At 40.9% G+C, this 15473-nt stretch overlaps 1 protein-coding gene across 5 annotated transcripts in view; it reads left to right on the top strand.

Annotated features, from left to right (window-relative positions):
- Positions 1–15473, top strand: part of LOC114069684 (cadherin EGF LAG seven-pass G-type receptor 1-like) — a 79464-nt gene that overhangs the window by 47390 nt on the left and 16601 nt on the right. For 3 of the 5 annotated variants that reach the window (XM_027906644.1, XM_027906641.1, XM_027906643.1), the window contains exons 17-23: positions 1171–1354; positions 4081–4224; positions 5377–5578; positions 5921–6088; positions 8463–8589; positions 8968–9168; positions 13980–14154. In XM_027906644.1, coding sequence (XP_027762445.1) covers positions 1171–1354; positions 4081–4224; positions 5377–5578; positions 5921–6088; positions 8463–8589; positions 8968–9168; positions 13980–14154 — 1201 coding nt within the window. The remainder of the gene's footprint in view (positions 1–1170; positions 1355–4080; positions 4225–5376; positions 5579–5920; positions 6089–8462; positions 8590–8967; positions 9169–13979; positions 14155–15473) is intronic. The other 2 variants (XM_027906646.1, XM_027906642.1) reach the window with 1 other exon arrangement.

Raw genomic sequence — 15473 nt, 5'->3', positions numbered from 1 at the left:
AATAGGAGGTAACAGCCTAGGCTGAAGGAGCACAGAGGAAGAGGAATTTATTTTTTTATAGTCTCAGGTAGAAGCCTGAAAAATAGATAATAGAAAACCATAAATAATATTCACTAACATGGAGGAGGCCTGGTACCAAGTACTGCATATGTCTCCTGAATTCCTGGGAGCCATGTCACCCTTCTCACCTTAGCTTAAGGTGTCATGCTGGCAGTCTCTTTTAGCTCAGATATGTGCTTGCAGCCTCAGACAATAGAGGATATAGCTTCTTCTAAATGAAGCCTAAATATTTGCCTTGACTATTTTAGAGCTTGAGGTGATCAATTCCTACCATCATTTACTCAAATTTTACCTTAGTTAGGAGTTAGGTTTTGTTACAACAACGTAGTTCATATGTTCACCAAGACTAAAAACTTCTTAGCACCTCTCCCATTTAAGCCATTTAACACTCTCTTTTGGGGTCAATCTTCTTCCATTCAGCCTGAGGGTCTCTTTGCATATTCTTCTAAGAAAGGGCAGAAGGGAGAGGTCCTCAGAAAGAACTTCCTTTTTAAGCAACATAAAAATTGGGAAACAGTAACATGGTTTAAGTTTTCCTATGTATTTTCAAGTTTTTCTGGGGAAGTTAATACTCACTTTTGTAATTTTTCACCATATAAGTTGTCTTTGTTACCCAGGAAACAACAAAGTAAAAAAAAAATATTAAAATAAAAAAGGAAGTCATATTGCTATCTGTGGCTTTCTTTTGTTTTTCAGCAAAAAACGTTATTTTGATTTCTCTGGGGGAGTTCTTCAGTGTACCAACTAAAAGCTGTGCTTTTTGTGTATCTTATCTCTCTGAGACAAAGAAAACATGGTTAGGTTTTCCTTCTGCATTTTCTTGCTAAATTTCCTGTCATTAACGGGAGAGTAGGCAGTTTTCTTACAGCCTCCAATTTTGGCTTACATTGCTCATAAAAAGTTTGGAGGGATTTGCTTTATGTTACAAAAAAACCTCAGGGTGAGTAACTGGTGTGCATATTTTCATACGGCTGCAGTAGAACATGCCTGCATTAAAATATTTCACTGTACGCTCACCTAAGGCAGTAATGCCAATCATTTTCAATATTCCTCACTTGAAACCCAGCACTTTGTTTGCTTCATAATTTAGGCTTGTACTTTATTTCTCAGAATATTATCAAAGTGGGCAGTGCTTTACTGGACCGCAGCAACAAGGAGCACTGGGAGCAAATTCAGCGAACGGAGGGTGGCACCGCTCATCTGCTCAGGCACTATGAGGAATATTTCAACAACGTGGCCCAGAACATGAAGAAAACCTACCTGAGACCTTTTGTAATTGTTGCCACTAATATGAGTGAGTATCTGTGCTGAAAACTGCCATTTGGTATTAGTTTTTAAAATGTGCTGAATAGAGGTGCTAGTTATTTGTTTTAGTAGTACCCACTGAGAAAAATCATTGCGTTCAAGTCCACTGAGCCTTGATCCATATCTCTCAGTTGCCATGGGGGGTCTCCTGGGAGATGTCTCATCTGTTTACCCTCTGGGCCGTGTTCCCTCCATGCTCCATGTGGCATTTTTTGCAGTCACAGTAGCGTAGAGATAGTAGGAAGGACTAAGTTTGTATGTAAAGGTAATGCCTTTTGGGACCAAATAGTATAGTTGAATGTAGTAAATCAAGTTTTTGAAAGAATCACACCACCACCACCTGAAGAATTACTGCAGGACAAAATAAGCAACCCAACTATTGATCAACTATTGCATATTATTGATGTGATTAGCATAGGAATGGACTGCACAGGAAGGTGCTGGAGTCACTATCCCTCGAGGTGCTCAACAAATAGCTGGACATGGCACTTAGTGCTATGGTCTAATTGACAGTGTGATGATCAGTCAAAGGCTGGACTCAATGATCTTAGAGGTCTTTTCCAACCTAAATGACATGCTGATTCTCACATGCCTTCCTAGACTGGAACATATCCAAAAAGCCAGCTTCTGTAGAAATTCCTGTGTTGAAAGATATCTTCTTGGAATCACCCATCCAGGCGTTCAACCACCCTCCCAGTCTTGCGAAAGGCATAATCAGAGCAAAATCCTTGGGATCCAAAATATCCAGAATGTGCCTAAACTGAGAAGGAAACATCAGGCATACCAAGACACCTTTGGCACCTATCACGGGGAATGTCTCCTCTGAGAAGCAAATAGCAGTTCCTCCACTTGTAGAACTGGGATGTATTCCATAAATGTCCCTGCTGTACATGTGTGAGTGAAGCACAACAATCACAGCCTGGTCAGCTTCTTTCATCATTTTCTCCCCTACCCCCTCTATTTCATTTTCTTTCTGGGTACCAGCAATCTGAGCTGATCAGTCCTGCTTTGAGCAGGAGGTGAGATAGAGCTGGGTGACCTTCAGAGGTGCCTCCCAAGCAGCATTGCTCTATGGTTTTTCTTTCAGAGGTGCTCTAAACTACTCTCAACCTGAACTCATATTTAGCTTTTCAAGCTATTGCTTCTATTTCAGACCTGAAGAAGGGCTTATGTGCCCAAAAGTTTGTCTTAGTTTCCCAGCTGCACCCATTGCCTACAAAACTTGTCCTGGAATGCTTCATGTTCCTTGGTCACAGTGGCATAAAACCAAAGGCATGAGATAGTCAAGTTACAAAGGTTTTAATGTCCTGCAAATGCTTTGGGGGGTGGGGACAGACTATTGTTGAACTAAGCCAAACTGAAACATTTTGGTTTCTGCCATGAGAATCAAAATATTTTTATCTTCCTACTCAGAAAAAAAAAGTATGCTCAGCATTTTAACCCACCTAAACTGAGATGAAAACAAACCCCAGAATTTCTTACAGGCTGTAAATCATGATTTTTTATTAACCAGTTCTTTCTGTGTAAAAAGGTGTGAGCTTGGGAGGGGTGAGGCAACTCTGGCCTGAAAGGGGTCTGTTTTCCTTTGAACAGTTTTTCCAGGTGAACATGGTGTTAATAGAGTTTCCTAATGTCTCATCTGGGAGTTATTTAGAGACTGGTAAAGGAATGGGAATTTGCAGATCTTAACTTGGATATTTCTTCATACAGAAACTTGTAGTGGATCACAGCTTTCAGTGTAGGGTTACCCCCGGGACTTCCAGCTTTTCACTTTTATTAGAACATGTAAATTGGCACTCAGTGACTTCTCTTAAATGGGAAAGTTAAAGCCAACTCAGCTGCTTTTAAATATTTTGGCAGTTAGACAACAGGCAGAGATGATGAGGTGAGCTAGGGAGAAACTGCTGGTGTGAAGGAGGGAGAACTGGAGAACTAAGGAGTAGTCCCAGATAAAATCCGGGTTATTTTCTTTGCTTGGCTGACTTTACAATATAACAGATGTAGAAGAAGTATGTTTTTGAAGCAGAAGATTTAGTCTTCCCATTAAGAAGCAAGTCTAAAATTGGAACATGCAGCACATGCTGGAGCAAGCCAGCAGCACGCAGAGAAGCTCTGTGAAGCAGGAGCATTCACTGAACGGCAGCCAGGGAAAGGCCTTCACGAAACCACAGTCAGCTGCTGCTGGAGAAGTACCAGCTAAGTGATCTGCCTAGAGGTGGATATTAGGATATTCTCTGAAAGGGTGGTCAGGTATTGAAACAGGCTGCCCAGAGAATTCACCATCCCTGGAGGTATTTAAAAGATGTGTAGATGTGGCCCTTAGGGACATGGTTTAGTGCTGGACTTGGCAGTGCTGGGTTGACAGCTGGACTCCATGATCTTAGAGGTCATTTCCAACCTAAACCTTTCTGTGATTCTTTATTTCCAGTGCTTGCAGTAGTGTTTTTCTAGTACGAGATACTGTCTTGTGAATTCCTTTCCACTGTGAAATACATGTATAATTTGATAAATGTAACATAATGCTGACATGTAAGCTTTTAATTGTCCTATAAGGCATTAATTGAAAGAAAATAAATTTTACTTTGTATTTTTGGGGTTAAATTTCTTATCTGCATTGTGCAGGTATTTTAACCTTTCAATCCTGTTTCATTGTGTTGCAATATCATATTTGAAAGCATTGAAGTTAATTTTATGGGAAACTTTTCCCCCCCTCAGTTATTGCTGTTGACATCTTTGACAAGTCTAATTTCACGGGAGCTAGAATACCACGATTTCATGAGATTAAAGAAGATTACCCAAAAGATCTGGAGTCATCTGTTGTCTTCCCTGATACTTTGTTCAGACCTTCAGACAGGAAAGGTAAAACTCTTCTGCTGCCATTTGGAGAGCAATTATAACTAGTTCCCAAGGAGCATGATTGATCCTCACAAAGCAGAGTGGTACTGGGGTGAGAGCAGGGTCTGCACAAGCAAACATTATTTAAGGATGGAGCAGCTGTGCATACTTGTGAGGCATTTTGCTTGCCGGCAGCAATGGGAGCATGGGGGGCTGTGTAACTGGCTGTACCTGTCTGTCAGGTCTTGCTTGCAGCCCCTCCAACAGCCCTGTCAAAGCGGGAGAAATGCTCTGCCTCTGTTCCCACCAGGATAGGATGGGACGGCTGCCCAGAGCCTGCAGTCCCACAGCTGCCTTCCTCCAGTCACTGCAGAGATGGAGGGATGTGGTGTGAGAGATGGAGAATCCAAATTTGGGAGAACAGACATGTTATCAACAAAAAAGTCGTAAGCTGAGTGATTAGGGAAAATACGTGCGGAAGTACCCACTTCCCAGTCTCTGAAGTACCTCAATATTGCTGAGAAGCACCACAAGTTTCCTTGGGCAAGAGAAGAGGGAGAAACTCGAAGTGCAATACACATACTGTGTCTGAATATCCTCTGAGTGAGGAAATAGTAACACTTGTGAAAATAATACGTAATAAGCTCATACAGCTTTATGACTTTTTGCTCTTAAACAGGGCATCTGTTTGTATGACTTGTACCTTTTCTATAAGAAAAAAGGGAAAGTGACTTTTAAAAGATACTGTCAAACCTTATAGCTCATTTTATGACAGAATTAGCTTGGAGAAATCCTGTGTGACTAGTTGGTGTATTCATAACACTAGTTCTGCCATATATAAAGGTACATGCAATTTAATAGCATGCATATTGTTTTAATGTTCTCCTTAAGTTATGCATGGGGTATTTATACACTTATGGATCTTTTAGCTTAGAAATTTCTCATTTTCTAGCTAGACTAAATGTTTTTTCATAGTTCAGTGGTTGATTATCAGCTATATAACTGTGAAATGTGCTAAAATTTTATTAAAAATGTCAAATAGAACATTAAGAGCTTGCTGAGCCCAGAGTTATAACAACAGTAACATCTCTGTATCTTTACAAAGAAAAATTACCCGTTTAAATGGTAGCTCTGAAGCTGTGTGAAAAGAATTTAATATTTGTGTTAATTCCATAGCAGTGCCTACAATGAAGCCTTCAAATCAAAAAATATCCTCTAAGTTGAACAGTGGTGTGTTCAGCCCTGAAAGTGCTTTTGCAAAGAGAAAGAAGCGACACCCAGAGGACTCAACACATCATACTGTTGCCATGGTCATTATATACCGATCCCTGGGGCACCTCCTGCCTGAAAACTATGATCCTGACCGAAGGAGCTTGAGGTAAACCTCAAACCTGTTTGTGAATAGTGCAGATCCCTTCTTCTACTTCCTCTGAGTGTGTGGGGGAGACAGAGCTGCTTTTATGCCGACCGTCATGTCGGTATAATGTCATCAGTGCTGCAGTTGTCACCGCAGTACTGCCTCTTGTCCTCTTCTGGCCCACTATAGGAGAATAACCATGTTAGAAGCGCCAGCAGCTTTTGGTCTTTGTGGAAGGCTGACGGTGCATCTACTTTGCTTTCTGAGTGGAAGTGACTGGAAACCTTTTATTTGGACAACTTAGCGAGTCAGTGCTTTGAATTTTCATGTTTTGATCATTGTGCAATTTTTCTCCTTGTGCAGATTGCCAAATCGCCCAATTATTAACACACCTGTGGTGAGCACAGCCATTCACAGTGATGGGGAGTTTCCTCCCAATCTGGTGGAAAAGCCCATCATAGTGGAGTACACCATGCTGGAAACGGAGGAGAGAACGAAGCCTGTCTGTGTCTTCTGGAATCATTCCATCATGTATGTCTCCTGCTTACTTTAGGGCTATGAGTGACAACTGTCTCAGTAGCAGAGAAGCCCTGCCTAGGAAGATAATTCTGGAGGAAAACCCTTTTTGCTCTGTTTATTCAACTGGCAATTGTTTTCTGGTGAAATAGAGCCATATATTTCCCACCAACCTGAGAAAAATTGAAATAATTATCCTCAAACAAAGGATTAGCCATGTAGTTTCTAACAAACACAATGCTGTCGTGACTTTCTGCAGGGTTCAGTTTCACCCAGCAATAATAAATCTCACAATTTCCTTGTATTTGCTCATGCTTTTTGCTCACAGATGTATATGTGGACAGGCACAGTCTGGCTCCAGTGTTTGTATTTGTGGCTTGTCTGAAGTCTTTAAGTCAGGATCTCCAGGAGATGATTCAGCTCTTACATGGGCTGAATCTTCTCCTGTTACATTCCAGTGATTATGGACAGAGTATATGGCAAACAGGCACCCATCCTCGGTACTTCAGCCAGGGCCAGTGTAAAAAATTACAAAACTAAATCTTCATGTTGGTAAAAAGGAGGACTGAGGTTTTGCAGATAAAATTATATGAGTAAAGGTTTTAAATTTCTGAATCTCACAGTTTTGTATCAAAAGTCAATGCAAAGGCAGTTGCACTGATAAGAAGCAACTTACTTTTCATCAGGAATTGTGGATGTGAAAAACTGGAGGGAGAGGGACCTGTTATGGGACCTCAGACCTCTTCCAGTTGATGGAAAGCAATTGTAATACATATTGCAGATAAGCAGAATATAAGGAGAGAGTATATGACTCTCTAGGAGGCAAGTGTTAGGAAAAAGATGAAATACTATGAAAATGACTCATTTAGGTCTTTTGTATTGAGTGAAGTTCAAGAGGAAGACATATTTTTCTTGAAAATGAGAAAAATTATATTAACTATAACAGTGTATGCTGATGTTTTGATGAGTTTATGGCATTGCGGACACAGCACAGTCCTGATGGAGATATTTCAAGCATATGGATGAAACAAAAGAAATCGTGTTGAGAAGTAACCACATGGTCTGCATGTTATGCTTTCACAATATTGTTACTATTACATATATCTTGCAATTTCCAGCTACAAACTTGGGTATATAGTGAGAGGTCTGCCTAGGGTAAGGGGAATAGCTATTACTTGTTTCCTAGTAACCCAAAAACTGTGGAAAAATCCATTACAAGGCCATATCCTGTGCTGGAAATGAAAAAGCAAACTAATGTAGGAAATGTGTGCCTCCTGGTCAAAGGCTTCAGGAGATTATGTCATTGAAAGGATCGAAGAGGCAATGCAAATCTCTTGTGTTTGCAATAATAAACTACTCCATTTGCCTGGATGTGAAGTAGGCAAATGTATTTGCTTGTATACACAGATGATTCTGTCAATTATGAGGGAATAGCAAGTCCTTTTCATAAATTTTTAAACATTGTATGGGCTTGAATAACTCATTAGCTCTAAAGTGATTCATCTGTTAGCTATTTGCTGGCAACATCAATGGCATTGTTGTCTGTGTTACGTCTTCCTACAGCCACAGTTGAAGAGCAGCTCTTACACTGCATGTAATGAAAGAGATTTTAGAAAGCGAGTACTTTCCAAGAGAAAGTGATATTAAAATTGTGTAACAAATACTTTATTGCTGAATGAAAAAGAGGTCCTGTCATGTCTAATTAAAAGCTTTTTCAGTAACTACGAGACTATTTCTATTACTCATTAATTTCAAAATAGAATAATTAATATTGGTACAAAATAATTTACAAAGTCACTGGAGTTAACCAAAACTACACAGGGAAGAATTGTTAATACAAGAGAGCTCTTGAAATGAAGTATTATTTATTAGAGAAGGGTTTAGCCTTTTCTTTTGTACTTTTCAGAGGAACACTATAACAATATCATATTACTGCTGAAACATATTTCACATAAAAGCTCTACAGGCAGTGTCTAGATCTGGGAAGTAGAGATGGCTCAAAAACATGTATGTTCCTGTGGTTTTAGTATTTCTACCTTTGTTACAGCCAATTTTTTTCTGTGCAATCTGTTCCCCATATTGTTTGTGTGGTCACCGATCCAAAAGCAAAGTTTTACAATTTTTTTCCTTTTAAAGTCAAACGAGGTTGTTCTAATCTAAACCCACAAAATTTGGCCATGAATGCCAGCTGTCTTATCAGAAACTACTTAAACTGAAGGTTTTTTAAGTTGATTATACTCTTTCAGGCAGGTGACAGCTATAAATATTTCTGTCTTGGTACTTACAATCTTGTCTGGTTGCATAGCTCAAGCTCCCACAGAGAGCAGTAGCAGCAGGAGGCAGGGGGAGATCAGAGGATTACTCTCTGAAATACCTTTTTTCCCCACAGGATTGGCGGGACAGGTGCCTGGTCCTCCAGAGGATGTGAGCTGTTTTCCAGAAACCAGAGCCATATCGCTTGCCAGTGCAACCATATAACCAGCTTTGCAGTCCTGATGGACATATCAAAACGAGAGGTGGGTGACATCAGACTCAGGATTTTTGAGGGGTTTGGTTTTCAAGGGCTTTCATTCAGAGCCTGAGCTTTGAGTGTGGCTCAGACCGTTGTCAGCAGATCCATCCCCTGTTGCAGTGTTTTTGCCTGTCCCTGACAGCACCTGCCATTGGGACTGCTGAAAGGAGCTTCCCACCTGGTCAGTGCATCCTCTGGGTGCTGCCCATACGCACTCAACATGTTGAATGACTAAAGAGGTGGCATCATCCACTCCTGTTGGTCCTAAAGTAAATCTGTACGTTGGCTCAGTAGTAATGAAAACACTGGCATTCCAAGTAGTAGATTTGATTGGAGGAAAAAGAAGAACTCCAAGAGAGCCTGTCAATCTGTCTTTCTACAGAATGGAGAGGTGCTTCCTCTGAAGATCGTCACTTACACAACCGTATCCATCTCGCTGGCGGCTTTGCTGATCACCTTCATTCTGCTGGTCCTGATTCGCACACTACGTTCCAACTTGCACAGTATCCACAAAAACCTGGTGGCTGCCCTTTTCTTCTCCGAGCTTGTCTTTCTTATTGGTATCAACCAGACCGAGAACCCGGTAAGAGTTACTCTGTGCTTATTGCTAGAGTTGTTGTCAAGTTTTAAGTTGCAACTTTTACCTACTTCTGTTTCACTTTCTTTTCTTTTTCACTCTGGCTTCAACAGTAATTATAAATAAATCAGATTTTTAATCTATTCATGTGTGGTTTACGTGATTAATAGCAATGGCAGGCAATAGGACTGTATCCTATTTTCAGAGAATATATGACAGCAGCCCTGTTGAAGGCTTATCGCAGGAACCAACCCCGAATACTGATTTCTTCCTTGCTTTCATGTGTTTTCTGTCTTGCTCTGTCTGTTCAGTAGGAGGGTCTCCAGTTCCTCCTGCCACAGGTACTTCACAAGCCCAGATGGCTTTTGGTGTTGACTGGTAGGTTGACAACTATGTGTTGCTGGGCAGGTGCCAGTATGCATGTTGCACATCCAATGGCCATTCTGGAGAAACCACTTGCCAGGCATGGGACAGCTTGCTACATCCAAGATTCAGTAGGAAACCTGTCGTTTCACTTTGTGCCTTCCAGCCACAGTGATTATTGGCTTCAACCCATCACATCTGTTGACAAAGCTCAGTGCAGGCACCTCCAGCTTTGTGCATGTTAAGAAAGACAAGATATGAATGGACTGAGATATATACACTACACATGAAGTGTGTATGTTCTGTGCTTAGGACCTCACTGCTATCTCAACCATGTGGCATTTTCCATGGTATTGCTGCTAGTTCTTAGTAACATCCATCCCAAAAGTGATGGCTGCCATGCAGACAGGTAGGAGACAGACAGGCAAGGGTTCCAGCACTGCACGGTCACCTGTACCAAACAGCCAGTATGCAGATGGGGGATGATAGGCAATAAAAAGCATGTCCATAACAGATAGGAAGAATATTCAAAATGTTACTGTAGGGATGATCTGAACACTGTGAAGAAAATGTGTCTTATAGAAATCCATTACTATACACGTTTCAATCTAAATTTTGAGAGGGAGATACAGTCTTGAGATGAAAACAAACAAACAAAATCTTACTGATTCCACATTGTCCAAGCAGCAGAAATGGGAGAATATACCTACATTCAATGAATATCGTTGTCACCATCATGGTAATGACACCATGGTGCCTGACCACACAGTTTTCCTTGCTGTATAACTTAATCCTAAAGTGTCACTCTGGCTTCTAATATCCATTTGAGCTATAACATACATTTTAGAAAGTATCTAACCTTGAATAATTTCAGCTTCTAGCAACTGAGTGCTGACAAGGCCTTTTCCTAGTAAATTTAAGAACTCTCTTATAAAAATTGTCTTGCCAGAAAGCCTCTGTTTAATAGTATTTCTTTTGGAAAACTATATAAAATTAGGCTGCTTAAATTCCTCAATCTCCAAGATTCAGGTTACTCTGTTGCTTTTTTTTTCTGGGCTTCTTCTCCCACTTTAGCTTTTGAAAATTTGTGAATGCCAAACTGGATGAAGCTTTCCAGCTGGTTGTGTTACTTCCAGTCCCATATTCCAATATTCCTCTCTACCAGGAGCTCAGGTCCCTTATCTGCTGCTTTGGGGAGATCCTCTGCAGTGACCTGCCCTCTGGGATATGGTCTTATATCATGTGTGAACTCATGTTGTCTTTGTTTCAATATATGTGAGTTTGCATATTAAAATAACTTTGTTCAAAGGAGCTCACCTTGCCAATTGATCCACAGCACTTCATGTAACTTGACCTTTCCCGTGCCTTGCTGAGTGCACCACTCATTTTTCACTGCATTTCCCTGGCAAGGAGGTTATTCTCTTTCAGTTCTCCAACATGAATACCAAGGGGTCAGGGGCCAAACCCACATCCCTACAGAATTTTGCCAGAAATTATGCAGTAAATGATGGCTCCTCATTTCCAGATTTTTTTCAAAGTATCATGAAACACCAAGCAAAGGTTTATAAAAGTAGTAAAACAGTTCATTACATCAATACCATAAATCCTAATGTCTGTACTTGGTGAGATTGTTCTCTTTTGCTCCTTCTCATTTTCCTACTTTGGGGCTCATGATGTGATCGTGTCCTGTGCTGTTACCAGGACTCAGTGAAAGACCCCAAACTTTTAACCCACTTACAAATATCTCTAAGTTACAGCAGAAAGCTGCTCCTTACAGCCTACTCAGTCAATCTGAGAAGGTAGGAGGGCTGTAAGCCATGTCTGCCTGAGACAATTATTCATCTGTCTGTATGGAATGAGAGTTGTCTAACGAGTCATGCACTGATGAACATAAAGAAGTGAAGAATGCCGGAGCACAAATAATGCCGTACTGCTTGGCACCCAGCCTGGTTTTTATGGGTTTCTGTAAATTAACAGTCACATTTCTGGGCGAGGTTTTAATCTTTCCCTGGACTATTGATAGAAAGTGATTTATTTTCTTTCTTTTTTCTTACCTGGAGAAGGTAATGTTCAGGGCAGCACTCTACTAATGTGCATGTGAGAGTAGGAACAAAAAAAGCGCTGCTTACCCAGAGGGAAGAAAGATGGTTTATTTGGTGAGCTACATTTTCAATAACACTCAGTGTTATAACAAAGCTGATACATTAAGTGAATCCAGAAAGCTGGCAGTCTTTGTGTGATTCTTTTGCTCAGCAAAGTTAAACAGGGAAATGTACATTTCTGAGCATTATACCATGAAAAACCACTGAAAAGTCATGTCAAAGTCTGAAAGCAGGGTCAGTGCTGCACGGAAACAAAAGGTTCCAAAATACAATGTAAAACTTTTTAAACAAAAATTGAGTGGTTGCATAGAGTGCTCTTAATTCAAGCTTATCAACAGATCCTTGGCAATATCCTTTACTTTGCTGCTGAAAGGAGAAAGTTAATTGCTAGATTCCAATTCAGGTATTGTATGCTTGTGGTCAGTCATTCCTGTTTTCACCCATCGAACTGTTAAGTTGGAAGAGAAAACTGGTTAGCAGATATTACAGAAATGCAAGTCTTTGAAGGTCAGAGGTTTCAAGGTGGCTATTTGATGACAAAGTTGAGTTCGGCTACCAGTTTGCTCATTGTAGCTGTTACTCCTAGTCACAGTGAGGACCTGGTTGCTTTGGTTTCAGCAGGTCCTTTATTTTTGCTGTTCTCAGCCTGGAAGAGCTTAGTGGTGCACTTTGTGCTACTGATGTAGGATAAAAAAGCAGGACTAAACTTTGGACTGGAAGCTCCAAGTCCCTTTGTTACTAGTGAAGACACAAACTACCCAGTCAGCACTACCCTGCTTTCTCTTTGTCCTCATGGCTTCAGTGCGTGACTGCAAGTAGCACAGCCTCAAGAGGAGGGTAGAGGCCAGCATTTCTAGACCCAGATTATCCTACAGCCTGGTGGTTAGGGTGGTTTTCTGTAGTGAATGAGAAGAGGGTTAGCTCCCCTGCTCAAGCCAAGTAGAGCCTAGAAACCACTCTCCCATTTTGTAGTCAAATACTCTGATTTTGACATTAAGTGAAAGACTGGTCTGCAAGATAGGTGGTGATCTACTTCTGGCTGCATCTTTTAGTCTGGTGATAATAGCCAGGTGTCCTCCATGACTTGTTGAAGTATAGATGTGCAAGGTCTGCAGGGTTCATCAGTAAAGGGCAGGATGCAAGGATGAAAGCGATGGCCACTACCTTACCCCATGGATGCTTCCATGCTTTTGCTTCTCAATGCTTTTTTTTTTTTTTAAAGAGTCCCAGAAGAGGAGATGTAGATGGAAGAGACTTTTTCAGACCTGTGACACAGACACATAGGGGCAAAACAGTCTGCTTGTCTTATGCTGGATTATAAGATCCTGTCACATTTTGCCTATTTGTGACATTTCATTTCACTGATAAGAAATTTCCTCAAAGAAAGGGTGGATTTCTTCTACAGATCATCCATTGCTCATGTTCAGCACATTCATTTTTCCTTGCCTGAAGCTCCATGGATTTCTGTCCCCAAGAACTAAAGTTTTCTTGAGAAAGAAAGACTTTCTCAGGGACAAGTCCTAAACTGAAGGCCTAAGATCTTCTCACACCTCTCTCCACCTCTGCCAAATAAAAGAAGACTTGCTTTGTACTTTCTGATCTGCTAATAAAACAAAAAACATAGTCTACTTTAAAACAAAACAAAACTGTACCAAAAAAGCATACTTCCTTGGACAGAGATCTTTCTGTCTGGAAAGAATGTAGTATGGGAAAAACCCATAGAATGGCCCTTGATATGGCAGTGGGAGACACTGAGTCAGTGCAGGGCTGAGAGTGGCTGTTCTTAGGAGTAATTTCTTGATTTAGCAGTGAGACTGGTTTAGCTGATGCAGTTAAACATGCTGTGGTTGAATTCCCTGTAGTGGCATTGTGCAGCTGAGACTCATACACCAGGCAGGGCAGAGGGTCTGGTGTATGCAACCTCCAGAGTAGCATCCTCGTCTCCTGCTCCATACCAGGAGAAAGAGCCAGGAGCTCTTCCAGCCCTGCCCCTCCTGCAAGCAGAAGAAATCCTGTCAGAATAGCTCATATCCTCACCTTTGCAGCAAATATTCACAGTGGAACAGAATCCCTCAGAACAGGGAGAGCAAAGGTAGTAAGTGAAAGTGTGTTGGGTTGATAGGGTGAAGCTGAACCAGCCTCGGGTGACATAATTTATTTACTTTAAAAAAACCAGCTTTCACAGTATGAGTAGCTTTACTTAAACTCTGAAAAACATAATTAATGGCAGTATATTTGTTCTGCCAGGTTCTTTTTATTACACTTGCCATTAGCTGCACAGGGGAACCGGTGACTCACCAGGTTGTGATTCAGAAGAGCAACTCTAATTTCCCTGTCCTTTCCCTTCTACAGTTTGTGTGTACCGTGATTGCCATCCTCCTGCACTATTTCTACATGAGCACCTTCGCGTGGATGTTTGTGGAGCAGCTCCACATCTACCGGATGCTGACTGAAGTGAGGAACATCAACTTTGGGCACATGCGGTTCTACTATGTCGTCGGCTGGGGCATTCCTGCCATCATAACAGGTACCCTCAACCACCCCAAAACAGCTTTGTTTCCCTTTATTGGCTAAATCCCAGGAAGTTATCCCATCCAAGACAGTTAGGGGTGTTTGCCTGACTCAGGGCAACAACAAGAAGTCATGTCTAGCAGAAGTAAGCCTGAATTTGGCAGATCTGTGTACCGAATGTCTGTTACCCCAGTTGAAATGATACTGATGGTTATGCAGTAACATAAACATATATGCACCCCAATTAAATCAGGACTTGATAACATTGCTTAGAAATAACAGTATTTTTATTCTAACAACTTCACCCATAGCTTTCAGCAGTTTTTCTTCCCTGTACTGGTAACTTACAGATACAGACACATGGTCTCTCAGGGAGGTAGCTGAAGTGGCTTCAGAAGCAGTGCTGTCCACAGGACATCACTGGACATTCCACTGCTACCCTCGAACAGCAGTAAATGCTATCTGAGGGATTTCAGTGGTTCCATTTTATTTGGCATAAAAACAAGCTGGGACTACTTAAGCAACCTTTTACTTCATTTCAGACACAAAGGCTACAACTTCCAGTTGAGGAAAAGTAATGAAAAGCTGGAGGCAGTAATCTTTTAAACCAATCCAGGGTGATCCACAGGAGCACATCCATCTCCGCCCTCACCATGCCTATTTTTGCCATCAGACATTTCCAGTGCTACCCCAAGCACTCGGTGTTGTGTTAATTCAGGCAGACAGCTCCTCAGGAAGTGTGCTTCACAGAACAGTTGGAGTGGGTTTTTTTGGTTCAACTATTTCATTATGTATCTGTTGCCATATGGGAAATCAGATCATAGGCAGGCAGTCAACTTTTATCCAATTACTTTTATTTTTATGGATAGTAACATACTGTCAGCAATAGCAGAAATTTAGATGTCTTTGAGATCAAACAAATAGCTATCAGTCATGTACACTTGCAAAAATATTATTGAACAAGTTAGAGTTAAAAATACATATTTGGGGTTTTTTTCTCTGTGTGATTTAAGAAAGTGTAATACCAAAACACAGCATAGGCTTGTATAGGTTAATTCTCTCTCCAGAGAGCTGGTAAGATTTTCCATCTCTTCTTATGCTTAAATAATTTCTACTTTTATCAATTTATCCAAAACACAGTAGAAATCACAGCCCAGAAGGCTTCACCACTGTATCCCAGACATTTTAAATAGAATGTGTCCTTGAACTTCTGAAAGATTTCAGACCTATGTGACTTCTATCCGTACATACGGGACTACTGCAGTATATTCAGGAACACTGAAGTGTAATCAGATATTTGGCAGCATCATTTCTGGTGGAAAAGAAGAATCATTA

The sequence above is a fragment of the Empidonax traillii genome, unplaced genomic scaffold, assembly GCF_003031625.1.
Source record: "Empidonax traillii isolate 1590-97213 ecotype Southwest subspecies unplaced genomic scaffold, ASM303162v1 scaffold1333:size133863, whole genome shotgun sequence".
Lineage (NCBI taxonomy): Eukaryota > Metazoa > Chordata > Aves > Passeriformes > Tyrannidae > Empidonax > Empidonax traillii.
This window is presented reverse-complemented; position numbering and strand designations above follow the sequence as displayed.